This window comes from Coturnix japonica, chromosome 11, assembly GCF_054131305.1.
Source record: "Coturnix japonica strain WE chromosome 11, WE-NBRP24, whole genome shotgun sequence".
NCBI classification, from domain to species: domain Eukaryota; kingdom Metazoa; phylum Chordata; class Aves; order Galliformes; family Phasianidae; genus Coturnix; species Coturnix japonica.
The window spans coordinates 13,876,453-13,901,677 of NC_140673.1; the positions used below are offsets into that span (position 1 = coordinate 13,876,453).

Sequence of the window (25,225 nt, forward strand, 5' to 3'; positions counted from 1 at the left end):
GAAATTGATGCAATAAAAAATCTGATGGTGCTATTTATAATAGTGCATTTTTTTATCCTGAGAGGTAGCCGTTCTGTGTTCCAGTTCATGTTAGGTACTGCCTAAGTGTTGAGCTGGCCTCAGCAAGGGGGGTAAATTTCACCTACTAGGATTAAAGGCAAATGTTGTTTTTTAAAAGCATCATGGTAAAAGAATGCACAGCTGGGCAGATTATTTGAATGGCAGATTTCAGCCTGGCTGGAGAGGCAACATGCTGCTTGTTTAATGTAATCTCTCCACCTATCTAAGTATCTGTAGACAACTGTCTTAAATAATCTTCTGCTACACAGTGTAAACAGAAAGCTTGTTCAGCTCCACCTGATCCAGTGAGTTTACCTCTCCACAGACCATAGTATTTCTGGGCTCCTTCTACCACTCGTATCTGCGTGAATCTAAGTAAACTGAATTGCAGTTAAGACTTTTTTTCAGTTAGATACTGGTGTGACTGGAGAATCTGGCCCTGGCACATGATGCTATATTTTACTGGGTATGTACTGTTGTCTCTGCACTTACTGGTGTGTCGTCATCAAAGGAAGGATAAACACATCATTGTACTCTTTTCTCATTCATGGTTGGTTTTTTGTTTCGTTTTGTTTTTTGCTTTTCAAGTAAATACCTTCTGTGAACCTGAGCCTACAGGACTGATTCCAGGAGTATGCATTCAGAACCTGGTGAAGATTTTTGCAAATAGGCCTAAGCCAGCAGTAGATAGAATGAATATGACTTTTTATGAAGGCCAGATCACCGCCTTCCTTGGTCACAATGGAGCAGGAAAGACAACCACCATGTAAGTCTGTATTTTAAAGCAGAAATCCCCAGCAGTGCTCTAAGTCCTGAGGAGCAGCCTTCCCTTTTCACTCTTCCCTTGTCTCTCCACGCCTGCAGCTAGACTGGCATGCAGCATTAAGTTTTTCCCAGACAGGGAAGTGCTGTCCCTAGACAAAGAGAAGGCATCTTGGACTTGCCAAAGCTCTGTGAGGAAGGCAGTGAGTGTGTGAAAAAATATAGTGAAATTATAGAAAGTACGAAGCAATTATTTCCCCCAGCATTCACTTTACATGTCCAGGCTCCCACTAGGTAAAAAGGGAGAAAGCTCTCCTGACTGATAAAGCTGAGGATTTGAAGGCCGACACAGTTTGCACATTTCTGATTTTTCTGTCTGACTTTTCAGTGATGGGTTTTTTTGCCAAGGTTTATAAATTCATACCCTCTTTAAACAAAGTGGTTGTGTACATTCAAGTTTACACCCAGATTAAAATACTCCTTTAGTTCTACAACCCTGGTGTCCCAGGAAGCCAGGCTTCAAGACTATATGTGACAAAATAGGATTAATTGATTTACAAAGCATTTAATCAGTCTGTGATGAGTTCACCAAGTGTCGAAAGAATGTTTTGGTACAATGCTCTCTAGTTTTTTTTTTTAATTTAAAAAGACTTTTATTTCAAATGCACTGAAAATTGCCTTCAAAATTTTATAAATGTTTTGTAAATACTTTTTTTTCTCTTGATTAAAACAAAAATGTCTTTTGCTTTGAAATTTTGGGAACAGAAAAATCTATTATACCATCCATTTGCAACCTAATCTTCTGCCCCAATCCATCTCACAGAAAATAAGGGTGTAGGGTATGTGCCAGTCAGCATGGCTAGAGACCTTAAAAAATAACTGCTCCTACCGGGCTTCATCTTAGACCCATTTGTACACAGGAGTGGTGTAACATGCTTAGTAAATTACTCTGAAACAGAACCACACAGTCTGGTTTATCAGAAGTTTAACACAGTAGCAGATCCACAACATTCTCATTATAGTACGGCAAGAGTATGTATATGTTTGCTTTTTCCATTGGAGTTTTCTTCAAAGCCCATAATAAGAAGTCATCACACTCCATCTAGTGGAATCATGCAAGATGTCTTTCTAATCTGGAACAGAGAGAAGGGTGAGTGGGCATTTCCTCCTTTGTTTTTTTATTTTATTTTTCCCCAGGTCGATACTGACAGGCCTCTTCCCACCTACCTCTGGAACTGTGCTGATTGGTGGCCTGGATATTCAAACTCACATGGATTCCATTCGACAAAGACTAGGAATGTGCCCTCAGTACAACATCCTGTTTAATCAGTATGTATCATTCCATTCTAGCTTTCTGAGTAAAGGTGTCCAAGTGGCTTATCACCAAAGCCTGTGTGGTTTCTCTTGCTGTGCTGGCATAGGTGTACTAACTCTCAACCCACCTGTAGGATAGCTGTTGTTGGTCCTCAGTAGAATCCTATTGCATCATTTAGCTGGGAACAAAGAAGGCTGCAGAGAAAATGACTGTTCTTGCTACTGTTATTTTATGCTGTAGTGTGAACTGGAAGGAGTTCAGCCTGGAGACTCATGCACTGTACTGTAGGATGCTTTTTTTTCCTAAAAGAGGAAAATCTGGACCAACAGTGCAGCAGCAGGATATTTTTATGCCCATTTTGCACTACCACCCAACAGCTGGCTACCTGTTGATTTGCAGCCTCACTGCCATCAGTTTGTGGTCATCTCAGCAGCAGCCTTTCTTCCTCAGTGTCGTTTCACATATTAGATTCTATTTCATTATGGCCTATGGGTAGTTTGATTCCTACTTTGCCTGTTCCTCTGGTAGCAGTTTCTACTTTGAAAAGGCAGAGGAAGCTCCTATGACATCTAAATGAAGCGTGTTGATTCTCTAATCTGTATCTGTGATTCAGATTTGGGGTAAAGCAGCCTCTCCTTTTTCAGCAAAATAAAGCTATAGTTTTGGTGTTAGTTTTTTTTGTTTTTTGGAAAAAAAATCTGCTGATTGGTTTAAATTGTCTTGGTGCCTTTCTGTCTGATTTCACAGCCTAACTGTAGAAGAGCACATCTTGTTTTACTCCCAACTGAAGGGGAGATCCAGGGATGAAGCTGAGCAAGAACTGGAAATGCTGCTAGAAGACATGGGTCTCACTCATAAAAGGAATGAAGAAGCTCAGAATTTGTCAGGTGCCCACCAGATTTTTTGAAGTTTCTTTTTCTTGCCTTTGAGTGAAGAACTCAATACTGAGTTCCAGTTCCATGTTGAAGGCTGTATTTTGCCACATCACTGTGCACTAGGGCAGTCCTCACTCTCAAAGAAATTGCTTAATGCAGCTTGCAAATAATAAAGTTGACACTACTTTTCCTTAAAGTTTCTGCTTCTATATATATGACAAATTCAAACATACTTAAAATTGTTCTATTTAAATAAGTATGTCAAAAATATATCCATCAGTGTAAGAAAAACAAACAAAAAACAAATACATAATACAAACAGCGAAATACGTCTATCATTTCAAGGCAGATTAAATAATGTACTACCATAGAATCACCAAGGTTGGAAAGACCTCCAAGATCATCTATTTCAGCCATTCACCTACAACCAGTATTTTCCCACTAAACCCGGCCTCTTAATATCACATCTAAACGTTTATTGAACACAAGAAATTGGTCCCCTGATCCCCTGTTTGGGTCAATGCAAGTAATGCAGAATACTTCTTTAATGCTAAAAGTAAAAGTTCTCTGTTGTCTTGTAGGTGGAATGCAAAGGAAACTCTCTGTTGCCATTGCTTTTGTTGGTGAAGCGAAAGTGGTGGTCTTGGATGAGCCCACTTCTGGAGTTGACCCATATTCTAGGCGATCTATCTGGGATCTTCTGCTGAAGTACCGCTCAGGTAAGAGGCCTGAATGAGTGAACTGAGTTTTTTAAAGCCTGTCACAGACACTGTACAGATACAGTGCCTGTTTTTGTAAACAACTATTTGTGCAGGGCATACATGCAAATAGGGATTTTGAGCAGACTACTGTGGGCGTGACAAACCTTGAGTACAGGCTGTGGTAAAGAAAAAACACTGTATTAATTACGAAAAATTATGCACCATTTTGAGTTCCTGAGAGTCTTTGTTCCTTCAAGGCAGAACCATCATCCTCTCAACCCATCACATGGATGAGGCAGACATCCTTGGAGACAGGATAGCCATCATATCCCAAGGGAAACTCTTCTGCTCAGGCTCTCCTGTATTCCTAAAGAACTGCTTTGGATCTGGCTTTTACCTCACCCTGGTTCGCAAGGTGAAGAACACCAGAACTGGAAGGAATGTAGTAAGTATGCACTTTTGCCCCTGCATGTATAATCTGAAAAGTTCATGTTCATGCACTGCACCAAGGTAGAAAGCAATCAAGTGCTGCTTGAGACTGTAAAACTAACTTCAGAATAAAGAAAGTGATGACAAAGTTTGGTAACACCTCATGAAATTATATAGCTGTATGAGAATATCTATAATGATATTATCTGTTTTTATAAATGTAAATTCAACAGGGCCTGTTAAGTGGACATGAAGCATTCAGTTGTCTATAGTTCACTTTCTTCAGTTATGCATGTTAAAGCATTTACCCGTCAAGTTGCCTTTGTGCATGTTGTGGTCTTTCTGCCTGAAGTACACTGGTTGTAAACATGGTGTTCTGTTGGAACTAGCTCAAATAACAGGCAAGTAGAAATTTAATTAATAGCTAATCAGCTTTCTACAGCTTGAGAAGTATGGATCTGGATTATTTCTGTTGTTGCTAGGTCTTTCAGACTTCATACCAGCAGGATGTGTATACTTACAGCCACTGCTCTTTGCATTTCCTCAGGCATTTGCATGTAATTTAGAACTGACAGACACAACTTGTGCAAGAGGATTTATGTTGTCTGTGTCTCTTAATCCAGTCCTCAAATGACTTTCACTGTGATGTGTTCCAGTTTACATACTTTTCACTGACTCAAACTGGTCAACCCTTACATCTTATTTGCATGTATCTGAAGAACTTTCATCTTTCCTTCTGTTGCTTGTCTGTGCCAGTCACTTTGTAGCTGTGGATCTCAGTGCTCCTGCTCCTGTTCCAGCTGCGCACACAATGAGGAAGAAGGAACTCAAGAGCAGGAACTAGGTGGTAAGAAGTGGGATGGTTTAGCATTCTGGCACATGGCATTGTCTCCCATTGTGCTGCAGTCTCACCCTACAGATCATTGCTGCCGAGGTCCACTTTTCCAGCACTTGTCTAACATTTGTATAGTAACAGTCAGTAAAGTTGCTTCATGCTTTTACATACCATTGTTCCTTTTTGAGAGAGATACATATATAGTCTCAGACACAGCTGCTGAACTGAAAGCTTGTGTGCTTTGGAAGTATAGACTAAATTTACAACAACTCTGCGCCAATGTATGTAATTTGACAATGAAAACTGAAGCATGTCTAGAGCAAAGAAAAGTGGCTCTTCTCAGAAAAAGCCATTTTCATCTTTGCATGTCAAAGAAATTAAGTAGGTATTCCTGAAGGTCTTGTGTCTTGCTACAGACCTGAAGTAGTTTCCTGCTACATAGTTCTTAAACCATAATTAGCAACATGGCCCTGTCAATCTAGTACAGAATTAACTTGAGATATCTTTAAGTTACATCATAGAACAGTTTCTTTTTGTATGGTACAAGTAACAGCTTCTGAAATCATGCTTCGTGTGATTATACATTCATTCTTGGAACACTGTTTTGACTTTTCACAGGAGATTTGAATGAACTAGAAGAAGTAATTCATCATCATGTCCCAGAAGCAAAATTAATTGAAAATATCGGTCAAGAACTTGTTTACCTTTTACCCAATAAACACTTTAAACAGCGATCTTATGCCAGTCTCTTCAGAGAACTGGAGGAAACATTGGATGACCTGGGACTTAGCAGTTTTGGAGTTTCAGACACACCGCTTGAAGAGGTAATAGATTAAACCATTTGCTGATCTTTACCATAAGTCCCCAAAGCATTTTCTGACACCGTTCCTGTTCTTTAACAAATAACCTTAATAAGCAATACTGAAAAGGTATCAGCTTATTTATTAATCACACATTATAAGATGGTTTATTGTGTTTCCAAGATCAGGTTTATGTTCTGTTCCTAACCAGACGTGTTTGTCTGTGGCAGGTTTTCCTGAAGGTCACAGCAGAAGCTGACACTGAAGTGCAAAAATCAGGTATAAATCTGTGTATCAGTATTTAATTTTCTTACGGTTGGTCTGTATTCTGAATACCAAATTTTAAGAAATTCTCACCAAAATACATCTGGTGAGCGAACTCTTGTTTTTAGGGCTGGACATATGAGAAACCAGCTGAAGTTAGCAGAAATACATTTACTTGGATTGGATGAGGTCCTTAGCTGTGCACGTAAAAATGTGACATCTAGACCCAAGATGTCAGTTGTTTTTATAAGAAGTATTTTGCTGACCATTAGTCCATAAAATACATACAGAATTAACTAGTTAATCCAGCCAAGTAAGAGTGTGATGGTACTGGGTACAACCACACTGTAACAACTGTAATTAAAGCAGTCTGGTGATGTGATACATACATTTCCTAAAATCTGGAGCTCAGCAAAATGTTTGTGTTGTCTGCATATATGGAAGTAATTATCTTCTCTGTAACTTTTCATCTGGATAGCTCCTATTATTAAGTGTATTTCTTAACGTAGGAGACATTCAAGAAAATGATTCTACTCCTGGCAAAATTTCTACTGAGAACAAAGCAGCTGAACAGACCCCAGTGGAAATCAATAACACTTCTCGAATGCCAGTAGGCACAGCAGGGGATCAAAATGAAGGCAAAGGGTCCCTGCAGTATAAAGGTTTTCAGCTTGTACATCAGCAGTTCAAAGCACTGATCATCAAACGGTTCCACCATGCCTCCCGCAGCTACAAGGACTTCCTAACTCAGGTATTGTCTCATTGTTGGTGTCCTTGATTATTTTCCCACAGTTTTCTCAATCCTGTCTTTCCCAGCACAGAGGTGGGAATTTCTAATTTATGGTTCCAGCTGTTCTACCTGTCACTGTTTTTCTTTCTGCCTGTAATCAGTAGTCCTTACCAAGTACGTGATTTAATCACTACCAACCAGTGTTTTCTTTTTAGTACAGTACAGTTCTTTGACAACCAGAGTCTTAACTGAAATCATTGGAAATGAAATAGCTGGTGGATGGCGGATAAACCAAATTCTGCTGTCCTGTCTTCATTTATGTATGAGTTGTATAGTGTGTCACTCTGCAGCACATGTCTGAGTGTGATCTTTTCCTGTCCCCTGCAGATTGTTCTGCCTGCCAGTTTTGTGTTGCTGTCTTTAGTGCTTACAGTTATTATTCCTCCATTTGGAGAATATCCTGCCTTAACTTTAGACCCTTGGATCTATGGACAACAGTTTACTTTCTTCAGGTATGAAGAATCAGTGAATAAATGTATGTCTGTCATATACACTCACTAGCATTTAGGATCATGAGGCTCTGCCTTGCCAGGTTATCCTCATTCTATGTAGTATAAGAAAGGAGTAATTCCGCAGCAAATTTCAAATAGTATGAAACTGGAGCAAGTGGGGAGCACAGTTGCTAGTATATCTAACCAGCATTCCTCAATTGTAAAACTGTATTTGGTGCTCTCCTTTTCCTACCTGAGTTCATGACCTCAGCACTGAAGAAGTTAGGTATCCTAACAGGAGATCCAGTACAGTAAGAAATCTGACTGTTTCTGATATGCTACTGAACTACTCCTTTATTCATTATCTTACATTACAAGGAACAAGATTCAAAACTGCCTTTTGACCTGTGGTAGTTATTTATAATTAGTATGTATGTGAATACAGTTTTGAAAACAAGATGAAAGCAGAGAATCTTAGGTTTTGTAATGTTGATGCTTAGCTGTTTCAGCCCATGCTCCATTTTTTGGCTAGTTGATTCTGAAATATTATCACCAGTTGCTTATGTATATTCTTATTCAATAATGTGAATTTTTTCAATGGAGAAAGTCTCATCTTATTCCCTTAGCAATGAGCGTCCCGGCAGTGAGCAGATGGTCTCCCTCACTAATGCTTTCTTAAATAAACCTGGATTTGGAAATCGCTGCTTGAAGAATCAGCCTCTTCTGTAAGTTGCCTGCTAGTATCTATTGAAATAGATCCTAGTAGGATATTACCAACAGTACTGGAGCAGTGGAAAAAGAAATTAGTTGGCTTGATGTTTTCCTAGAGCCAATGCTTCAGATTTTTTCTAGGTAAGAATATCTAATAATAAACAACAAGAAAATATTTCCTCTGAATTAAAAGCCACTCACAGTGCTAGATGTGAGTAACTGGAAGCTCTTGTAACCTTGTATTAGGAATTAAGCCACTTTGAAATGTGTGAGTAAGATACTGGAATCAAGCCCAGATCTTCACAGCTTCCTTGGTATTTTACACATCTAAGTCCCTTCAGATTCTTCTTGTTCCCAGTGATGTTTGGAAGAAACTGCTTCATCAGCTGCTTGGATAGTGAAGTACCAATAGGGCAGTCTTTGTGATTCAAACTTATTTTCACTCTGAATTGAGAATTGCATCAGTAGAGCTCTTTATTTAACATAAAATTATCATTAAATTAAGGCCTACATGGCCTGCCTTGGAGTATCACAGTGACACTGTGCTTTGCCATTCATTTTCTCCTGCCTTTCTCTCAACCCTAGTATCCAACAGCTTGATTTTTCTGGCTATTTTCTCCTCTTTTTGTACAGAACAAACCAGGAAGAAGAAGAAAAAAAAGGGGGGGGAGACTGGGGAGAGGGGGGAGGTAGAAAAGGTACTGCATGACTAAGTAGCAAGGAAAAAGATAGTCTCCATGCAAAGGCGTCTCCTCACTGTGGTTTTTCTTTGTACAAATTCATCAAACAGCTCCTGTGTTTCTTCAGTTTCCTATCTAAAGTCATTAAATTTGGCAGTTTGGAGGGAGATTGTACCTATGTTTATCAAGGACTAGAAAGTGATGTTGTTATTAGTAAGTCACTAAACAACATCTGAAGGTGTCTAGTGAAAACACTGTGATTTTTGTAGATTCTTGATCTCTTAAAATTTATCTCTGCACAACTGAAAGACTCTTCCTGTACACAGGAACTACCCATGTAATAATATGCCTACTGCCTGGAATATACCTGCTGTTCATCCTAATCTCAGCAGCCTCCTGCTGAATCAGAAGTGGAGCTCTGAGAATCCTTCACCTTCCTGCAAGTGCAGCACTGACAAGAAACTCATTATGCTGCCAGAATGCCCTCCAGGAGCTGGAGGCCTCCCACCACCACAGGTAGTGTCAAGTATTGAAAATTTCTGTGATTTCCTGATCTCTGCATAGACTTTTGGGCTAGAAAATGAGTGACCTGCTCTGGTTTCAGTGATACTATGAAACTGAATGCTTCCCCTGATATAAAGCTACTTTTATGGTTTTACTGACAAACAACAGGTTTAGAGACTTCAAAGCTTCATATGGCTGAATGAGTTTTCTCTTTTTTTTTTTTCTAGAGAGTGCAGCACAGCACAGAAATACTTCAGGATCTGACTCACAGAAATATCTCAGATTTTCTTGTGAAAACATATCCCATTTTGATAAAAGGGAGGTAGGCATGAACTGCTCTGTTTTTCATATGTGACATTTTATACCTGTCTGTGAACGTAGCACCTGATTTGTTGCAGCACTGTGTAGACTTGAGCATTATGCCCATATTCCTGACTTAAGAATAGGAGATGTCTATTCTAGGGGAATTAAACTGTTTTTATTTTAACAGTTCACACAGCCAGTTACTCCTTTATAGGTAGAGCTAAGTTTCAATGTCAATGGCATACCGTGTTAGCAGTAACCGTGTCAGTGATGAACAAAATGGTGAATTGCTGAGTTTCTGATTTGTGTCCCTGAAGAACTGTAGCCACACCATTTTGACCACCTGCCTGAATTAATTATAATTTGCTTCTCTGATGTGCTAAGGGGAGAAAGGTAATATCACATAGATGCATCTGTCCTACTGTTAGTTCCTGTGCTTGTCTGAGTGTCTTGCATTGCAGCTGGCTGTGCAGTTGTCTGTGGCTTATTAATGCTGATTCAGGCCTTGCTATCTTTTTAATTTCTAGAAAGGTTCTTGATGTTTCCATCACATCTGCTATGTGCCAACTGCATTTGACTGATTCCTTTTAGGACATGTCAGAATTGATGTAGAAGCAACTTTTAAAATCAGTGTATTAAAGATTTAGATGTGTGAATTTAGAACTCCTACTTGTCTCTGTTTGAGCTGGAAAATGAACCACGTCAGAAAATAAAGAAAAAATTAAAAGTAGTAAGCCCACCTTAGGGAGTAACTAAAATCTTAACAGCCAATGACTCAATGTAATCTACAGATTTAAAAAGAAAACAAACAAACAAACAAAAACACAAAAAACCCCAATGTATCAGAAAACTAAAGATCTGCAAAGCATAGGAAATCACCGTTAATTTCCATCTAAGTCTGACAATATATCAGTGATTTTGGTTCAGTGCATTATAGATGGGACTCTCTTTGTCTGTTTCAGCTTGAAGAGCAAATACTGGGTCAATGAGCAAAGGTAAGAAGCCAATTCACAGACTGCAGTGGTAAATAAAGAACCAAAGAATTTCTGTTTAACAGAAATCACAATGTTTCTCTGAATGGACAAGGGGAATCGTGACAGATAGCGTAGAACAAAGAGAAGATTGCAGTGTGAAACAGATTGTAGGTTGTATTTGTTCGGACTACCCCACGAGTGTGAAGGCCAGAGGCAAACAAAGGAGTTGTCACAATTTTATTATCTACAATGTGTGATTAGTGGAATTTGAATGATGAAAATTACAATACAATACAGCACTTCATTGTGTGAGTGCTCTGATGAGACTCTTTCAAAGTGCAGCAGAAAAAAAAAAAAAAAGACCTCGGATGACAAAGCTGGGCAGCAGTCTGCCAAATACAGAGGATTAGCAAATGCAGCCCCTTATTCCCACTCAGAACATGTGCAATAGTTATAAAACAAATTCCACTAGTGTTCTGTGCTTTCATTGGAGGCATTTAGCCCCAATATGATGTCTACACTTGGAGATACTTAGAAAAAATGACTGATTAGTTTGAAGAACATGGGTTTTTCATCAGCAGTAGGAATTCATTTCAAGGGTAGAAGCAGCTGCAGAGATAATCCTTCAGGGATTATCTCCTTGCTCATGTGCAAACGTTACTTTCTATGGAATTAAATTCTGATCAATATCATTCAATAGTATTTATTATTACAAATTATCGGTTAACGCCAGTATTGTTTAATACCTGTTCTTCTCAGGAGAGATGTTCTGACCTCCGTCCTTCATGTCATCCAAGTAGTTATATTGTCTGTTAATAATCTTAATACAGAGATTGTGAGCTATAAACAGGACCTTTTTTCCAAAGTATTCTATCTGAATAATAATTTTTTCAGGATCTCAACATGGATCCCTCATAGATGGATTTAATTACTATTTGAAAGTATTATAAAGATACAATACCTCCTACAAGTTGCTAGAAAAAAGGTTGGAGATTGTTATACATAAATTGTATCGTGTGTAAATCAAACTCATACTAAATGACTTTTCAGTATTTGCATCAATCTATGGAGTTTTGGGTCAGTGATACAAGTGACTGATGTTGCTGTTTCTCCTCATTAGGTATGGAGGAATTTCTATAGGAGGAAAGCTTCCCGTCCTTCATGTTTCTGGAGATGAAGTTGTCAATTTTTTAAGTAATCTGGGCCGAATGATGAATGTCACAGGAGTAAGATTTGTTTGGTCTCTTTACCCAAGAATTGTTAAAAAGCTGAAAACCTTCAGCACTGGAATTCCTCCAGATAACTGGTCTTTAACCTTTTTTATTTTAGGGACGAAATTCACTGGCTGCTGCTAAAGAATTTTCTAATTTCCTTAAATACATGGAAACTGAAGATAATATTAAGGTATTTGCTGGAAATAGTCTACAAACTTTCTTCCTTGAGATAGACTTCAAATAATAAGAGTACTGATGGTGGAATTCTCAGATGAGTGAAGAGCTGAATTCTTGTATTTATCATAAGTAATAATAGTGTTAATGCATTTGCAGTTATTTCTAATAAGATTTTTCTTAACCCATGTTCTTAGTACTTCTTGCTACTCTAAATACTTCTGAGTAGGACACATTCTGCTGAACTTTAAAATTTCATCAAAATCACTTGACAATCGCTTGACAGTCACCCTCCTAAAAGCACAGTATATGAGCTCCTCCTGCTGGACTGAGCCTAGGCACTACCAAGTCCTGGTGCTAGAGTCTTCCCTGCTGACAGCAGCCACCAAAGAAAAGAAAAGGCAGCCAACTGTTCTCCTGCATCTCAGGGTTATTAGTGAAAGCTTCTTAAATGAATATATGCTCTCTGACTCTTTTAGGTGTGGTTTAACAATAAAGGATGGCACGCTATGGTTAGTTTCCTTAATGTAGCAAATAATGCAGTCCTTAGAGCTAATCTGCGGACTGGCCAAGCCCCTGAGGAATATGGGATCACTGTTGTAAACCATCCTCTGAACCTCACCAAGGAACAGCTCTCTGAAGTCACTGTGTAAGTCTGTGTTTTGCTACTGACTTTTACCCCTCCCTCTCCTGTCAGCTTACCACCTACAGTGCGCTCACACTCTGAGGAGAGATAGTTCAGATGATAGAACATGGAATAATTTACTCAAAATTTCTCTCCAACCAATAATTAGATATACAATCTGTTCTTTTTTCTCTAAATATTTGTTCCCACCCAATGTAGGAGCTATGACCATTGGTTATACATGATTGCATGTTTCTTTTGATTCCAAAGATTAAAGGTCAGACTCAGAAGTCTCCGTTCACGTCTCAAAGCTGATAGATCTCCTAGAGAAAACATGTAGAGATCATAAGAAAAAGGTGTCAGAAATTGTTTCTAAGTAACTACAGGTAGGCAATAGTCAATAACCTCTGTCGTGGTGCCAACGTCAGCATACAGCCATAGTTGATTGAAAAGACATCCCTAAGATACAACTTCCTTCTCAACATGTTCTGTTAGGTTCAAATTTTTGCCTTAGCACAAACAAAAGATCTTAACTTTTTTTCGTCTCACTTTGTGGTTTACCTCTTTAAGTACCTTTTCTTTTAGCTCACGTAACACTTCAGTTATTGTGCCTGATTGCCTACTTTGAGACACACCACTCAGGAAAGGCTGTTAAACAGATATATGTAGGAGCTAAACTTTTCCAGTGAATGAAGACAATTAGAAAAAAAAAAAAAACAAAAACAAGAAATGGTGTTATCATCAACATTAATTAGCTACTGTCGTATGCAATATGGGAAGACACATCAGCACATTTTGAAATTGGAAAAATCTTTTAATTATCCAATAACCTTGTTACTTTTAGATCTTAAAATTCCCGCCAGCTTTCCCAAATGCTGATATAGTGTTATGTTGCATCCATCCCTTTACTCACAGTCCCTTCTTGTGCTTTGTTGTAGGTTGACCACCTCAGTGGATGCTGTTGTTGCCATCTGTGTGATTTTTGCCATGTCCTTTATTCCAGCTAGTTTTGTTTTATACTTGATTCAAGAACGTGTGACAAAAGCCAAGCACCTCCAGTTTGTTAGTGGTGTTAGCCCTGCTATCTACTGGCTAACTAACTTCATGTGGGACATAGTGAGTAATCGTGGGTCTCATTTTGTAGTCCACAGCATTAACTAGGAAATAATCAGTAAATTAATCAGAATTAAATATATGCAACTTTACATACCAGGGGAGAGCACCTTTGCCAGAATATGGTCACAGACCGTACCCCCCGTAAGAAACTTATGTGTTTCAACATATTCAAGATATTTAAACAGGAGATTCATCAGCTGCTGGAACAGCAGCTGGAAGCCAGACAAAATACTCTAAGGTATCTAAAATAATGTGGATGTATTTGTTTAGGCCATTGAATCATTTTCAATGTGTTGTTTCAAATGAAAGCACAAGGCATGCTTAGGCAAGGTTCAGCTATCCTCTTACCCCAGGCCTCTTAAAGGAATAAATTCTTTGCTTACTAGAGGCCCAGCAAAGAGCTTGTATTATGGTTATTGTTTTTCAATAAAGATGGAGCCCAAGGGCTTATCCAATAAGAAAAGCATGAACATATGAGAGAAGAGAGGAGGAGAAAAGAGAAATTATTGAAATGCCTCAAACTTTTTGGGTTTTAGAAAGTGCTTTTTAATTAGAAGATAAAGCAAAACATGAATATATTAAGTGAGGGAAAAGAAGCAGATCTCTGAGTTTCTTTATCCTGCAGGTCACAGCAACATCCCATCAGCCAGGAATTCTGCTTGGTCATGGCCCTTGACAGCAAAGTGCAAAGTCATTAACTGGAGTTAGCAGTTCTGTGAATTGCTGCCTTTCAGTATTCATGGGGAGCTCTATGTATTGCAGTAGTCCTACACTGTTAATGCTGAACAGAGAAATTGAGCAGAGCATTGGCCAAGCATCTTTCAGTTTAGCTTCATCCCAGGAATGTGGCTCAAGTTTCTAGCTTTTTCATTCCTGTACAGCTTTTATATCACCAGAAATCACATCTCCTTGCATACTCACTGACTTTTTCTGTGGGCAACCTGCCAGCAGGACCATGAAACAATCAGTTCCAAAGTTACAAGCTAAGAGTCAATGTGTTTTGTTTTTGATGTTTCTGATTAAAGATGTCTCAGAAAAATGTAAAGTGCTGCTGGAGGCCTGTTGAGCCACAAGCCTGAGTAACTAGTCCAGCTTGCTAATTTCAGTTTTCCTCAATACAAAATCCTTTGAGAATAATTTATAGGATCTGGAAACGTTTGTAAACATCCTCAGGTCTTACACACTGATCTTCATTCACCCTGTGATGTGGCAGGTGAATTACGCAGTGAGTGCTGGATTGGTTGTGGTTATATTCATTGGATTCAAGAAGAAAGCATATACTTCTCGGACCAATCTCCCTGTGTTTGTTGCCTTGCTGCTTCTGTATGGGTGAGTCTTCATTGTGCTTTTTTTTTGTGTGTGGAGCCCTATCTTTCACATGGCAATGATTTCATGTTGTTGAACTTGGTACTTAGTGAAATCCAGCTTTGAGAAATAAAATAGAGTTTTTACAATACAGACTAGACCTGGATTCTTTTCCTGATTCAGGTTACATATGCTCTTTGTCTGATCGTGTGCCTTAAAAGGAGTTTCACAGAACTTATACTATTTCATGTTGTCCTTTTGGGAAATGAAACTTGTTCATCTATGGTGGCTTAACCCAGTTACAGCAGGTAGCTAAACAACATGGTGCTCTTTTACTTCCCTTCCTCAAAAGGATGGGAGGAGAAAATATGCTGAATAAAGCTTGGTGGGCTGAGATAATGACAGGAATATCACTCACCAGGTAGTGTCACAGGCAAAAGAGAGCACCCTCTACTTCCTCCTCCCCTTAAGTGACACAGTGGAATGGGGAATAGGGTTGCAATCAGCCACTAGTGCTTTGTCTTCAGCCTCTTTCTGCCCCTGCTTCATGTAGTGTCCCTCCCATGGGATGCTGTCCTTCCCAAACTGATCCTATATGGGCTTCCCACAGGCTTCTACTCTCCAAGCACTGCTCTAACATGGCTCTGTACCATGGTGCCCATCCTTCAGCTATGCACTGCTCCAGCACATGTCCCCCACAGGTAGCAGCTCTCCGGTCCTCCTGCCCTCCCCACCCCTGGCTGCTCCCAACAGGCAGTAGCTGCAGCTCATCATTTTGTTTTTATGAGATCAGCTGACATAATACTGAGAAGCAGATATCATAGTATTTCTATCTTTTGCATGCAGGTGGGCAGTAATTCCCATGATGTACCCTGCTTCTTCTTTCTTCAGTGTCCCTAGCACTGCATACGTTGCATTGTCTTGCATTAATCTCTTTGTGGGGATCAACAGCAGTGCCATTACATTCATCCTGGAGCTATTTGAAAATAACCCAGTAAGTACTGTTTTTGTTGTGACATGGTTTTAAAAAGCTGTTCAAAGTGTCCAAACATAACCATCTCTAGCTGTCTTTTTCAACCTTGTCATTCTTCTGAGATTAAATAAGTGAATGGGGAACTTGCTGAGTTATGTCAGGAACAGGAGAGCAGAATAACCCAGAGAAGTGAACACTGGGGCAATCATTATTTTGGGCAAGCAACCATCCACATACATGAGGAATGACATCAAAGTAGCACTTAGCTCTGCTAGCCAAGAACAAGAATAGACACAATACAGTAGTTCTTAGAAAGGCAAAGAAACCAGTTTATAAAACACTAGTAGCCTGTATGCACTACTGCCTCTACAGCTGCTGATACTTTGACCACTGAGGTTGACGTCCTTCCTATTGGTGACTGCTGTCCTATTACCTGTCATTCTTTACAATGCATTTCCAGATACACTGTGCTGATCAAGCATCATTTTTATCTGGAAGGAAAAAAAAAAGCATCTTTATTCAATTGGAGTCATGGTAGCAAGGTCCAATTTTACAATACATTCTATCCTTGCTATTCTTGCATTCTCTGTCATGTCCCTGGGCAGCATGGGGTTCAGTCTACTGCCAGTCAGTCTGGGAGACAGCAGGCGAGTATTATCTCTAGTAACATATCTCCACTGCGGATATCGTGTCGCCAGTGACTCAAAGACAGAGGGATAACTGCCCTTCTCTGTGTTCAGTGATGATGCAGTTAGATTGGTACAAGTACTTTTACTGTTTTGAGTATTTCTACATTGTACCAGTCTACTGTGTAGTTATGTCCAGACACTGGTGCTTCTCAAGATTATAAGTGTCCTGATTACGGAAATATACCAGCCATAAATAAAGATATTATGATATGGAAGTACCGTACTTGTTCATAGTTCCTGTTTGTGACAGCTAACACTAGAATTACACATTGTCTCAGCAGCATAGGAGGATATTTCATTACAAAGATTAATTTTTCTCCCCACTGAAATTTTTCACAAGCACCTTGCCTGGTACATCATATTCTGTTCTGTCACTGATGAATGTGGAGCAAACCATTTCTCTGACATGAAAAAATAACTTTTCACTTATTTTATTATGTTTTCTCAAAGAAGTCTTGTTTGAATTGCTAACTGTATTGCTTCTGTTTCTTATAGGCTTTGCTGAAATTTAATAAAACTTTGAAAAATGTGCTGATTATCTTCCCACACTTTTGCCTGGGCCGTGGCCTCATTGACTTGGCCATAAACCAAGCTGTGAGTGAAGTGTATGCCAGGTTTGGTAAGTAAGATAAAATAACCAACAAAGTATTTCAGTGGTACATGGCCTGAGATTGAGTGAGATGGTTGGAAGTGTTACTTTCAAGCACTAGTGGTTGTTTCTGAAATCCTCCTCTTCCACATGATCAGGTGTATGAGTAAGAAATTTCAGCCTCACAGAAGGAATCACAGTTGATAGTGTTGCCAGAATGTAAGGGCCTGACTAGTGGTCTGTACTGAAAGTTAAACTATGTGTTCAATGCCAGACTCTGGTGTCTTTTCGTAACCTGTCCTGAAGTCCCTAGATTATCACATCTAGGATATATAATTTCATTTCATTTGAATACTTAAGTAGCCCTCATTAATATTTAAAGTAGATGTTCTTCAAATTCATTGTTTATGGATGTGGCTGTTTACTTATACCAGTCTACCTTTTTATTAAGAGCATAGTGATCATTTTTTTCCCCACCCAGAAAATATGTTTCATGTAATCAATGCAGATTTCCTGTTATGTAATATATATGTATTCATATATATTCAGAGAGCTTATGTTCGTTTTTACCCCCATGTAGCAGTTGTTTCTTAAGAATCTGTATATGTTGATGCAATGAAAAATGGCAGACATTGACTGATAGTTATTAAAAATTAGATTTTCTTCTATTGTGTTCACACCTTTTGTTCTGATGAGCAGAGTTTTTCAGGGGTATTTAATTGTTTTCTGGTGCTCCACGTCTCCAAAGGTGAGGAGCATGTTTCCAATCCTTTTCAGTGGGACTTTGTTGGGAAGAACCTGGTTGCCATGGCTGTTCAAGGAGTTGCATTCTTCACTCTGAATCTCCTTATGCAGCACCGATTATTGCCCTCAAGATGGTATGTCTGAAAGTTTGTGTTAATGTTACTTCATTAACAGAGTGAGCACCTTTATTTTCTGTATGTTCCTTTTGTCTTTTGCTTTCTTTTCCTCTAAATTTTTTACAGCTTCTATAGCTTTATTCTGTTAATTCATCTGATTTCATCTTAATTTGTTGATATTTACTATTTCTCTTGTTTAATCTATGCTTATTTATCTGCACTGTTTTAACAGAGATAAAAGTGTATTTATACAGCTTATTAAATAAATGAATTTTCTTGAAGTAAGACTTCAGTTTGAATTTCATGATTATAATGGTGAGACTATACAGTTATTTGGAAAGCTTGTAGTTCCTAAGTACTCATATAGTGCTAGTCAGTCATACCAACACTAGAATTCTAGTCTATTGCACAGAACAGTCATGGCCAGAGTACTGCTCAAGCTTCCCCTATCTGCTTTACAAATCTGCTTCTGTTTCAATAAATATAACTGCCTGCTAAGTGTGAGTTGATCATTCACTGCTGCTGGGGATTGCTAACAGGAGTACAAGTTGTTATAATGCTGAAAATACTGTCTTACAAGGAAGTCTACCCAAAAGATATATATAAAATCTATTAGTAAGCACTGAAGAACTGTCAAATAGCAAAAGCTGTGGCTTAGAGGCTGGTTACATCATATCAGTGACTGGCAATGCTATGCTAATTTGAACAAGCAATTTCATCCCTTTTTAGTATTAAGGCCTTAACTTTCAAAGGCCAGGGATTATCCCAGCAGCAGGAATTCTCCAGCCAAAGTTACAATATGCAATTTCAGTCTCACAGCTCACACCAGACAGAATTTTGGCAATTGAATAGCTCTTGTTTCACACTGCTGTTGTGTAGCTGTACTCAGATCAACTCATTGTTTCTACAATTGATTCTTTTCCAGGTTTACTGAGACTGCCGAGTCACCTATTATTGGTGAAGATGAGGATGTTGCAGAAGAAAGAAAAAGAATTCTGAGTGGGGGGAACAAAACAAATATCTTAGAATTACGAGAATTGACCAAGGTACTATTCTGAGAAGAATGAAAGATGTGAATCCAGTGCAAGTTAATTATTTCAGAATGTATTTCAGCTGTGGATTTGGGTGGTATTGTTTTCAAAATTAACCATGTGCCCTGGAAAATACAAAACATTTTAGAAGTCAGGGCTTGATATGTTGTTTGTTTCCTTTTAATAGAGATCAAACCTCAGGAAAGTCCAGCAAGGACAATGAACTCTCTTGCTTAAGTTATTTTACCTCACATCATCCATCCTGACATACCTATTGAATGTGCATTTCTACTGTTAGACTTTTCTTCCACTGTGCTGTTTCTCCATAGGTTAATTTCAATTTCAGGTTAACCATTTAGTTGCTTTCATATTGAGGACTAGTGCAATCACTAATTTATCTTCTTTCCAGATACTGAAGGTATATAATATATATACTTTATATATATATCAGAATACATGTAAGCCTGAGCTACAGAAGTACAAAGATAGCACACATCATTGGGATCTCATGAATGAAGAATTGAAGTGTCATTCTTCAAACTATCTTGTTGTGCTGTATGATGTCAGAAATGCTTTGTACCAGCAAAGCATCAGATCTGTCTCCTAGTGCTAAAGTTATGAAGTAAAAAGGCTCATGAAAGGAGAAGTTGTATTTTTAGGGATTATTATAAATTTATTTAAATAAATTCCAGACCTTCTTAATGCTTGCTCTTTCTTCTTAAAAATTTATTTAGTTGCTCTATTACTTTAGTACTGGCTCTAAGGTTGCCTCATCCTTAAAGCACTAAACTAAAAAATTCAGAAAGTTGTTTTTGCTGCAAAAATCTTGAAATAGAATTTTTGCTTGTTTTTGTCAATTTAGATTTATCCAGGTAGGCATAAGCCAGCAGTGGACAGACTCTGTGTTGGCATCCGTCCTGGAGAGGTAAGTTGATCAATATCACTACATGAATCATTCCAGGGATCAGTTCAAATTGCGTGCTCCTGCTGGTTTATTGGCTGGAAATACTAAAGAATGCAATTTTTTTAAATTTTTTTTTTTTAAAATGATTCAGTGCTTTGGTCTTTTGGGAGTGAATGGTGCTGGCAAAACAACAACATTCAGCATGCTGACTGGAGACATTGAAGTGACATCTGGAGATGCTGTTGTGGCTGGCAGTAGGTAAATACCTTAAACAAGCAAACAAGCAACACAATAATATAGGAAAAAAAAAAAAAGTCCTGTGACAATCCACTTAGCAGAGTTAACTCATAGTCAGAATGACTCAGCAGCTCCTTTCCTGTTATATGGCATTGAAAGAGACCACATCAGCACTTTACAACTTCAACACTGTGCTGTAAAATCTGTGGGTGTGTTGTAAGAAGGCTAAAAACGAGATAAGGTAATCAAATCTAACAGCAAGGGCTCTCATATAGAAGATAACCTATTCAATAGGATATTTTATTTGAGCTGTGGGAGTTTTATCTGGCTGCTTTTTGCTGCTTTTAACAGCTTTTTTTTTTTACGCAATGCTGGCATACTGCCCTAAGTAATTGCTACATCATCGTGATTTGATATTTATTGATGTCAGTTTAGTTCTAGGATGTATGTCTCAGTTTCTAAGGTGTCACTAGAGTTTGACTGTGATGTGATTTGAACACAGCTCTTTTGTTGTCAGGATGTGGTTCTGGGCAGCTTGCTGCATTTGACCCTGCTTGAGCAGGCTGAGAAGACAGAGTGATCTCCAGAAGTTCCCACCAACCTTAGCTATTCTGTGATTCTGTAGTTCTCTTATCTTGTCCTACTGCTACTACCAACAAGTGCTGTTAGCTTTGTGTCTTGCATGACTCTTCATGGTGACTACATTCCAAGATGAAAATTCCTGATTTTCAAAACTAAAAAAACCCCACAACATCTGAAAAAAAAAAATAAAATCTATTGAGAACTTCTCTTTACATTGGCTTATACTTAAACAGAAAGTCAGAGAGGATTTACCTGACTTAGAAGAGAAGATATTCCTTGATAAACTGTACAAATATGTTTTAGTAGGATCTTGTACTGGGGAGAATTAGTTTCCCTTAGAAGAGTTTTGTCCTAGAAAACAGATTTTATTCAAACTGCCTTAAATCTAGTATTATAGATTCAATATTATTTTCTTTATTTTTCCAGTATATTGACCCAAATCTCTAATGTTCATCAAAACATGGGATACTGCCCTCAGTTTGATGCCCTTGATGACCTACTCACAGGACGAGAACATCTCTATCTATATGCTCGCTTGCGGGGTGTTCCAGCAGAGGAAATCAAGAGGGTAAAGCTTTCTTGCTTCTGATCTGTACATAGTTACAACAAATGTCTATGATGATTCTGGTGAGCCCACCTCATGACAAAGGCAAGATTTTCCGAATTGGGTTTGCCTTATGTTGAAGTCTTGGGAGTGGTTCTTGTCATTTGGAATTAAGTACAAGAATGTTCTATCAAATCCAGGATCTTAGGTGTTAATAATACTTGAAATACTCCCTATCTGGAGTACTTGGGGCTCCCAGCACCAGAAAGATGCAGAGCTGTTGGAAGGGATCCAGAGGATGGCCACTGAGATGATCAGAGATCTGGAGCATCTCTTCTATGAAGAAAGCCTGAGGGAACTGGGCTTGTTTAGCTTGGAGAAGCCTCCAGGGAGACCTCATTGTGTCCTTCCAGTACTTGAAGAGAGCTTATAAACAGGGAGTGGGAATGACTGATTACATGGGTGATAGGACAAGGGGGAATAGTTTTAAACAAAGATGGGAGATTTAGGTTAGATATTAGGAGGAAGTTTTTTACACAGTGGTGACACATTGGAACAGGTTGCTCAGAGACGTTGTGGATGCCCCATCCCTTGAGGCATTCAAGGAAAGGCTGGATGTGTCTCTGGGCAGCCTGGTCTGATGGCTGGCGACCCTGCACATGGCAGCGGGCTTGAAACTACATGAAAATTGAGATACTTTTCAACTCAGGCCATTCTATGATTCTATGGAGAACTTCAGAGCCAACCCTAAGACTAAGGATACAACTGCTATGAACTGATACAGTTACTGTTTTGTTCTTGTCTTTGAAGTTATTCATATAAGAGAAATAAAACACAGAGAAGATTCCAGATGAAAAATAATGTACATTCTTGCACAGATGAGAATTCTACAGCTGATGCTGGAGTGTGGCTTTACTTCAAGAGATTAGAATTTCCCTCATCATCACAGTTCTTTGGACCATAGCTCGTTTTTTTGTTTGTTTGTCGTTTTTTTAAAAAGCACTAAAATCCATGGGTTTGCCCACTCTCTGCTGCTAGAGGGATGTATCAGTAATCCAGGCTGCTGTGGGTTAGCTGCTGTGTGAAAAAGATGGTCTTTCTCATAGGTTGCTGAATGGGGCATCCAGAAGTTGGGACTTCCTATGTATGCTGACCAGCTGGCTGGTACCTACAGTGGTGGCAACAAGCGCAAGCTCTCCACTGCCATTGCACTGATAGGCTGCCCTCCACTCATCTTGCTAGTAAGTGTCACAGTAATATAGCTCTGTGGTAATTCAGTATGACATCTCATAAATCTGCTTGCTGGAGAGCTACTAGGATCTTTGATAGTCCTCGCAAGCTCTTTTCTGCCTCATCTTTTACTCTGGTGGTGCTGAGGCACTGGCACATGTTACTCAGAGAAGCTGTGGATGCCCCATCCCTGGAGGTGTTCAAGGCCAGGTAGAATGGGGCCCTGGGCAGCCTTGTCTGGTGAGTGGCAACCCTACACACACAGCAGAGGTGTTGGAACCAGATGATCTTTAAGATCCCTTCCAACACCAAGCCATTCTATGCTTCTATGATCTTACTACATATATCTTGCTCCTTTTTCCAGCAGAACAGAGGATGTTAGCTACCTTTATTCAACCTTTATTATCTTTGAAGTGAACTATACAAATTTAGAATGAACTATAGAAAAGGTAAAATGTAGTTCTCATCAAGTAATATGAATTATCATAATTGCATTTCTCAAGGGTAATTCTAAATGCAATTGCTACAAATATCCTTTAGAATATGCAGTAGTGCCTTCATTAATAGGCTACAAGGAAACATGTTATTAACTTCTTCATAGCCTGGTCCCTTGTGCTATTTAGTATGACTTTTAAATGTGTTCTCACTTTTTTTAGCTACTAAAAGTCTTAACTGATCTATATAGGACCAGATCATCTGCTGATCTAAGTCAGGGTAGCTTCGCTAGCTTCTTGGGTTGCAAAATGTCCTTTGTCTTTCTATAAGAAAGGTTACTTTTAAAGCCACACTTAACACGGTTTGATGTGATTAATATCATGAATCTCCTTCCATTTATTTCTATTTTAGGTTCTAAATCTTTTGGTAATAGGGTGTCACAAAGGCTTGCATTTTTGATAGCTAAGACCTTGGACTTAGGCCTGCCTTTGTCATAACAGTCAGTGCATTCCTTTTCCTGCTGCTGGGGCCTATACAGACAGCACTGTATTCTTACCTGAGATTTCTTATATTTGTTTCCTTACTACTTTGCGCCAGTGCATTCTCAAGGCACGGATTTCAGTAGAGAAGCAGTGATAAGCTAGAACCCAAATATGCAAGATTGATTCTAATGATTTCCTTTCTAAATGGTTTAATTTTTTTTCTGCTTCTCTGAATCCGGCTGCCTTAACATTCACATTCCAGGATGAACCAACTACTGGAATGGACCCTCAGTCCCGGCGCCTCTTGTGGGATTCTATTGTGAGTGTGCTCAGAGATGGACGAGCTGTAGTTCTAACTTCACACAGGTACAGAGTTGGAATTCAGAATCCCAGAGCAGCTGATGTTTTTCTGCTGGCTTCTATCTCAAATATCTGTTCTCTGTTTTGAAAGTATGGAAGAATGTGAAGCTCTGTGTACTCGTTTAGCCATCATGGTGAAAGGTACCTTCAGATGCCTGGGCACAATTCAGCAGCTAAAATACAAGTAAGTTGAATATATTACAGTGCTTTTAATGGGTAAACTTAGTGTGTGTGGCATGAACCATTCTTAATACAGCAAGCCAATCTGTAGAGCTGTTGTTTGAATAGACCCATTTTTGGGTGCAATTTTATGGTATTACAGACAATTTAGGTGAACCTCACTTCAAGTCCATTATGATACAGGTCACTTCTGCAAGGCAAATATAGAGCTTCTTACCAAGTTATATCTTAGGCATTATCTTTCACATACTGGTAATGTTTTTATACCTGCTAAAAATGATTTTTTTTTTAACTGAATTATGAAACAATCTCTTCATCCAGTGTCCAAATCCATACGTGTTTCACAGGTTTGGAGATGGCTACATTGTGACTCTGAAAATCAAGGCTCCTAAGACTGGGCTGCCTCCAGATCCAAGTCGTGCTGAACAGTTCATACGCATAAACTTTCCAGGGAGTTTACAGAGAGAGAAACACTACAACATGCTGCAGTATCAAATTTGCTCCTCTTCTCTGGCTAAGATTTTTCGGTTAATAATCTCCAATAAGGAAAACTTGTATATTGAAGAATATTCTGTCTCTCAAACTACATTAGATCAGGTGAGTAAAAAATAAATCATCCATGAGAAAGCCTATCAGGCAATGCAGTGTTAATGTATCCAAACAACTGAAGGATCAAACTGCTTAGAGAATTGTCTTGAACCTCCCTTAAAGACAAAACTCCCAGGACCCTCATGAAGGGGGGTGGATCAGATAAGAAATCTGTAAATTACTCCCTTTGTGAATTAGGTGCCAATTGAAAGCTGCTGAGCTAATATTTCCCACATGCTAGATTTCGTGCAAATCCGTTCTGTCAGGAGCAGCAGCCTGAAGAGGATCAGCTAGTCAGACTAAGCCTCACTGAGCTGGGAATGATTTAATATTTCTTTCAGTTTTATTTTGTATGAGAGATTTGGGTTGTGTTGAGTCTGAGATGCTGATAGAAATATGGAGTTATCTATGTAAATGCCTTTGTTCTCTCCGTTGCATATTATTATACAAAAGCAATTAGATACATAGAGCCTGGAAAATCCACTGGGACTGTTGGCAATACCCAGTTAATCTCTAAAGAGATTGCCCCATTGCTTGCTTTCCTGAGTAGCTAATGATCCACTTGATGAAGCTAGCATTGGTGAGGGTGCTGGGGGGGGCATTTTGGCTGCCTTACAGCTTTCTACTAAGCTACTATCCCCTCTTCCTCATCACCACCAAGCTCAATTATATT

The 25,225-nt window shown here is 38.9% G+C and overlaps 1 protein-coding gene across 5 annotated transcripts in view; it reads left to right on the forward strand.

Annotated features, from left to right (window-relative positions):
* ABCA4 (ATP binding cassette subfamily A member 4) overlaps positions 1-25,225 on the forward strand; it is a 63,452-nt gene that overhangs the window by 36,997 nt on the left and 1,230 nt on the right. For 3 of the 5 annotated variants that reach the window (XM_085511250.1, XM_015870010.2, XM_032446110.2), the window contains 30 exons: positions 649-826; positions 2,020-2,151; positions 2,885-3,024; positions 3,594-3,731; positions 3,971-4,158; positions 4,899-4,989; positions 5,596-5,801; positions 6,008-6,056; positions 6,551-6,792; positions 7,159-7,283; positions 7,889-7,987; positions 8,980-9,169; positions 9,385-9,479; positions 10,423-10,455; positions 11,555-11,660; positions 11,764-11,838; positions 12,302-12,471; positions 13,386-13,563; positions 14,777-14,892; positions 15,715-15,862; positions 17,026-17,149; positions 17,868-17,997; positions 18,905-19,025; positions 19,873-19,935; positions 20,066-20,172; positions 21,160-21,301; positions 22,384-22,518; positions 23,687-23,790; positions 23,876-23,968; positions 24,312-24,561. In XM_085511250.1, coding sequence (XP_085367376.1) covers positions 649-826; positions 2,020-2,151; positions 2,885-3,024; positions 3,594-3,731; positions 3,971-4,158; positions 4,899-4,989; positions 5,596-5,801; positions 6,008-6,056; positions 6,551-6,792; positions 7,159-7,283; positions 7,889-7,987; positions 8,980-9,169; positions 9,385-9,479; positions 10,423-10,455; positions 11,555-11,660; positions 11,764-11,838; positions 12,302-12,471; positions 13,386-13,563; positions 14,777-14,892; positions 15,715-15,862; positions 17,026-17,149; positions 17,868-17,997; positions 18,905-19,025; positions 19,873-19,935; positions 20,066-20,172; positions 21,160-21,301; positions 22,384-22,518; positions 23,687-23,790; positions 23,876-23,968; positions 24,312-24,561 — 3,968 coding nt within the window. The other 2 variants (XR_014932728.1, XM_085511251.1) reach the window with 2 other exon arrangements.